The sequence below is a fragment of the Neolamprologus brichardi genome, chromosome 10 (assembly GCF_056152115.1).
Source record: "Neolamprologus brichardi isolate AB-2024 chromosome 10, ASM5615211v1, whole genome shotgun sequence".
Lineage (NCBI taxonomy): Eukaryota > Metazoa > Chordata > Actinopteri > Cichliformes > Cichlidae > Neolamprologus > Neolamprologus brichardi.
Genome location: NC_142113.1, coordinates 28,187,894 through 28,193,482, shown reverse-complemented (window position 1 = coordinate 28,193,482; position 5,589 = coordinate 28,187,894). Strand labels below are relative to the sequence as shown.

At 42.1% G+C, this 5,589-nt stretch overlaps 1 protein-coding gene across 1 annotated transcript; it reads right to left on the bottom strand.

The window, feature by feature from the left end:
• Positions 1–1,835: 1,835 nt before the first annotated feature.
• On the bottom strand, positions 1,836–5,193 carry LOC102780473 (aquaporin-11-like). Its single transcript, XM_087847482.1, has 3 exons — positions 4,499–5,193; positions 3,935–4,051; positions 1,836–3,658 (listed from the first exon to the last, which is right to left on the bottom strand). Exons 1-3 carry the CDS (start codon positions 5,085–5,087, stop codon positions 3,552–3,554), a joined length of 813 nt encoding a protein of 270 aa, XP_087703608.1. The 5' UTR covers positions 5,088–5,193; the 3' UTR covers positions 1,836–3,551.
• Positions 5,194–5,589: the final 396 nt, after the last annotated feature.

The following is a 5,589-nucleotide window of genomic DNA, read 5'->3' as shown; positions in this document are numbered from 1 at the left end:
TGTCGACTGTGCTCGTTTTACAAATGCAAAACATGCAGCTGACCCTTATAATGCTTAAAATACATAAATGATACATAAGAAAATAAAAACAGGCTAGAAACCAGTTGCAATTGTACCCTTTGTTGTTTGAGCTGCTAACAAGACATGAACATGTACCAAAAAGCCCTTGACCTCCCTGCCTCACAAACACGGATAAGAATAAATAAATACTGAGCCCACCATAGAAAAACATTAAAAACTGAACTGAGGAAGAAGAGACTCCCTGAAAACATTAAATAAATACGATAAAGTATAATAAAACAGTCTAAACCTGGTATCTTTATCGAACCTTGTGGAAATTTTAAAAAAGTAATTAAGTATAAATTTGCATATATGAGCTTTAATTTCTGTCATTCTTGCTACATCTGACATTTTATTGTTTAGCTTAAACATTACTATATAAAGGGGTTAGGGTCAGCTCTTCAGGATGCCTTTTCCACAGACGTAGGTCACAGTGACAGATAAATTGTCTCACTTTGGGTTTTACCGCTGACTTTGGGGAAAATTAAAAGCCCCGACCTGAAGGTTTCTGGTCCTAAAGTGCAGACGACCAAAGTTTAAAAACAGCTTTGTTAAATCTGTTGTGTTGACTAATAGGCCCATAATATAAAAGCAGTTCAGATCCTTCACATGCTGTCACACTATTGACTATTTTATGTATTTTATGACTATTGCTCCTTTTATCAATTGTGCTTTTTTGTGAGGTGACCTTGGGTTTTTGAAAGGCGCCTTCAACTAAAATGTATTATTATTATTATTATTACTACTAATTATTCCATCTCCAGCTTAAGTCACTTTCTCTTAAACAGGAAAGGCTTCTGAATCAGCACAGATGAGCATACAGATACTTCACAACTTCTCCCAAAATTCAGAAGTTCTTTATCAGAGAGTTTGGGAGCTCTCTGAAGATCCCCAGTATTAGACGGCACAGCTGCAAATATTTGGTGGTCTGGTCTGTGTTTATGCATTCACTTGCCGACCAAAAGATCACCGGATCAATAGCAGCCAGACACACAGATCCTCGTATCTCTTTTACATAATAAAGCATGAAAGTCCACTTAAAGCTCAGAGCCACATAAAGCTGCTCGTCACCATCGTAAACGCTGCGGAGATAAAATAATCTCTCGTGTCATGAGAGCGAGGGTCAGAGGAGTTTGTTGCGGCTGTGAACTTTAGCACCACTCTTCTAAAACGGCACACTGTGAGATAAACTGTAACCACGTCAGCAGGAGGAAGCTTGTTTACAAACCATCCAGTACGTGCCGCTCTGTCAACCAAGCAGCAGGTCTAAAGGAACGCCGTGCATTCATTTAACAGGCTGAGGGGCCAAAGGTCACATGTTTGTCATCTGTTCTGTGCTGACGATGATCCACGCTGAGGAAAAACCGAGACGCTGGTGTTGGGCATTTGTTTGGAGAGTGTGAGACGCCTGAGGAGGAGGAGGCGGAGGAGAGGACACAAAGGTCGTGTTGTGTAACCAGCACCATGTGAGCCCTGGTTGGGGGGTGGGGGGATTTTATTGGATCTCTGTTTCTGTGATAATCCAAACCTCAGAGAAAGGAGATTAACAGTCACTTGGTTGTGTTTCACTGATGAAAAGACCCCAAATGACACATTTACTGTATGTATGATATATAAACTACACTACACACTCACTCTAGGCAGTTTTTGTTTGGCTAGTCTTCCTATTTATCCTCAAATTGGATCTAAATGATGACAATTCCTCATCCGAGGACCCACAAATGTCTGCATGGTAACTTCTCTGCCACCTTCCAATAAAAACACAGCATTTAACATTTTTCAGACATATTTTTAATCAAAATACTGCATTTAAATTACAACATTATAGAAAACCATTATACATTTTGTTCACAGACAAATGTTTTTATCACATTCTTATTTAAAATAATTATCCCAGTTTTACAATCAGAAACTCAAACTGTAGGAGGTTTTTAAGATCAATTGTCTTTATGCACAGAAACTTCAGATTCAGTGTTGTGCCCCAGAAATAAAATACCAAAGTCCCACCAGCACCACATACTGTATAATTCTAGCACCTGAACCTTTAAATACAGTAAACTACCAGACAGACACGTTAACAGAGCCAAACGTGAGATTAAACCAATAAAAGATCAAAGGTTTGGTCACCCAAAACCAACCATCACCATTAGCATGTCCTACAACTGAGGTCCAGCTTTCTTTAACATGCTACATGAAGTAGAAAAGCAAGACATCTGAAGGTTTAAGGCTTTGAAAACATGGTTAATAAAACCAAACATCTGCAGTCCTTTTCTCCAACAACACCCAGTTTGGCAATAAGAGTGAATTAAACCCTTTGTTTTATGGCATTTGGAGATTGCACGTGGCTGTATGTGCCTTAGATTCTTTCTGCTGCTCTCTTATTAACGACAGATTGCCACAGCTGATCCATACACAGAATAACCTTCCAGGCACAACCTGAAATGGATTGGAGTCTTCTTCTGGTCTCGAACCGGGGATCTTTCTTCACACCCCTGAAAACATGTCCTGATATCAGTAATATCAGGCTTAAGAAAAGCTTGGAATGTGGCTCCCGCAATCCAGAACAGACCCAGGCTTTGTACTCCTAATGGCGTGCCAAACCAAAATAAATGGAAGGGTCGTGTAAGCTGGATCCATCCGCTGTGGTGACGCTCATGGGAAATAAGGGAGCAGCATAAATAATTAAAGTGCTTCCAATTAACGGCGCACAACCCAAAAAATCATGAATCTACCAGACTGCATAGAGAAAAGATACATTTTAGTAGTTGCACCATCACACCCACTTGTTTGGGTATAAATATATAAGCACAAATATACATTCAGCTTAATAGTAGTGCATACATTCATCGTTGTTGTGCTTATGACAATTTTCACGTTATTTTTTGGCAATTCTTTAAATATTTGTGCTTAAATCTTAAGACTATAAGATTAATGAAAATAACTATTAATAAAAATGGCTCTAACCGCGCATATCCAGGGCTGTTTTCCTGTTAAATGTAGGGTAACTAGAAAAACACACTAGTGTATTTTATGCTTTTTGGTAGCTGCAGTCGAATTATAGCTAACATTTAATTGCACATGAAGAAAGAAGAATTAAGATTTTAGGTCAAACTTAAGCCACAGAATGCACATGTTATTTTTAACATTTAAAATAGTGTTTTAACAGCAGGTTTGAGCCTGTATGAAGCACATTTGTCATCCTTTAGTGAAAAACTGAAGCCACTTTTGTGTTCTGATTAGCTGCCAGCTTTCTAACAGTTTATTTGACATCTTAGCTGACATTTGCTGTTCAGTGACAGTAAAAGTGCGTTTTACCCTGACAGTGTGTATTGTTTTTTTTTTATGTGTTCACAGACATTTTGAAGGTGAGGCAACCCTGCACTGCAGCATTAATAACAAAAGAAAAACAAAAGCTGGCTGTGCTGCTGTTATCCGTTAAGACACCAGGAATAAAAAGCTTTAAAAACAGGCACGGCTTTTCCCACTCCCACCTACTGGGTCTTCTTTTTGTGGACGGCAGGAACGTCCAGCCCAACGGTACTCCCACCAAACAGGAAAGGGATGATCTTCTCAAACAGCAGGATGCAGCTCACCATGCCTGCACACACACACACACACGTTAGACACAGGAAGTTATTTTGGTAACAACAAGCAGACATGTGTCAGGTATTAGTCGTGCATTTAAATGACAGGCCAAGCTTCTTTATTTAGAGGACAGTCATCCTAAACGAACCATGGAGTAGCTTGTAGAGCAGGTCGGTCCTGAGCTCTTAGTTATCTTATTTGCCGAGAGTTAGAAAAGACAACAAATACCACTCTCACATCTAAAAGTGGACGTGAGATCATAAAGAGTGGACTCCAGTCCACTGCTTACCTAAAACTGGTCCCAGCCAGTACACAAAACAATACTCCAGGTAGGTGTGGCCGCTGCAGGGGAACTGAATGGAGAAAGCCAATACTGGGTTGAACATGGCTCCGGAAATCCCTCCACCTGCACAAAACAAAAGAAGAATAATTAATTTACTTTATGTGCATGGAACCATGTGTACTTTTTACCCACATACTGAGGAGGGTAAATATGCATGCTTGCTGCATTTAATAATTGCACTTTTGCAAGCACAAAGGCTGACAGGATGGTTTAAATTCTGGATTTTGTAGGATTGTGATCAGTATTTTAAGTTGCGCCGTTTAGATTTTGATTCTTGTGGGTCTATGTTGTGGTTTCCAGAACAGTACAATGTTTCTGACAGAAACCATAGCAGGGTGATTGCCAGTATTCATGTGCAGGATTGTTCTTAACATTTAAAAAAAAAAAAAAAAAAAAGTTTTCCGTGTCTGTGCGGTGTAGGGGCACAAACTGTGACCCTTTCTATTTAAAGGGGGTTTCATTTACTTGTTTAGACTTATGAAGAGTAGGAGGTGCCCCTCATTAACACACCTGCATAAACTGCTGCAGTTACAACAGCAGCGATGAAGTGCACTTGGAGTCTTTCGTCCAGTTTGTGGGCGTGCATGCAGGCAGCCTGTAAAACGAAGGCGCAGGCCAGCTCCACCACCGCGGCCTCCAGCAGCGTCCCGCCTAGGGGATCGAAGCACCTGAAGTCAGTGCTCTTTTGCTGCAGGTGAATGTCGGAGAGACCCTGCGACCACGCGGAGGCGACATAAGACTGCGCGGCGACGGCAGCTGCGAACTGGAGCATAATGACGACGCCGGCCGCCCTTAAGCTGCGGGTCCCGCGGCAAACGCTCTCTAGAGCCGCGGTGGGGTTACAGGTCGCGTCCTGGAAAGTTACCAAGTGGACAAGAGTCACCGTGTAGGTGAGAGCCAGGCCGTAACTGAGCTCCAGCTGGGCCGAGTCTCCCAGCAGTTTGAGTTCATGTGTGCAGCAGCAGAGCTGGAATGTGGACGCCGCCTCCCGCAGGTAAATCCGGTAATCTATCGGGAGCACACGCGCTGCGGAGCGGATCAGCTCGCTGAGGAGCACCGAAACCCCCAGCATCGCTACGGAAACCCACAGGTCGTTCATCTCCCGGCTCTTCACTGCCCCACACGGTCTGACCTCAATGCATAAGCCGCTCCTCGTGATGGGGGCAACTTTCAGGACTCATCTGTCAGAGTAAAGTCCACTTGATCCACGCTGCTGCGTCAAGGCGCACGGATTGAGACCGCCTTCAAAATAAAAGTGGGGATTTGCATGCCTGATAATTAAAAGTATTTAGACTCAAAATACTTCAGTGCCAGCGAGACACCGCTTTGTTCCACATGTTCAGTCAGAATATAAGCATGAAAAAATGGAAACTCCGTAGAGGTGTAATATGTTTTCGTGGTAAAAAGAAAAATAAATCCACAGTGACTCTAAAGGCCAAATACTAAAAGTGGGCAATAAATGGGGAGCTGCAGTGATTGGCGGGATTACTCACAGCAAGCATCCTTATCAAACCGGTTACAAGAGTCAGCCTGAGGGCACTTTCTATTCAGTTTGTAATTCAAAGTTTTACAACACGCAGTTCTAATTTACTGTATTATTC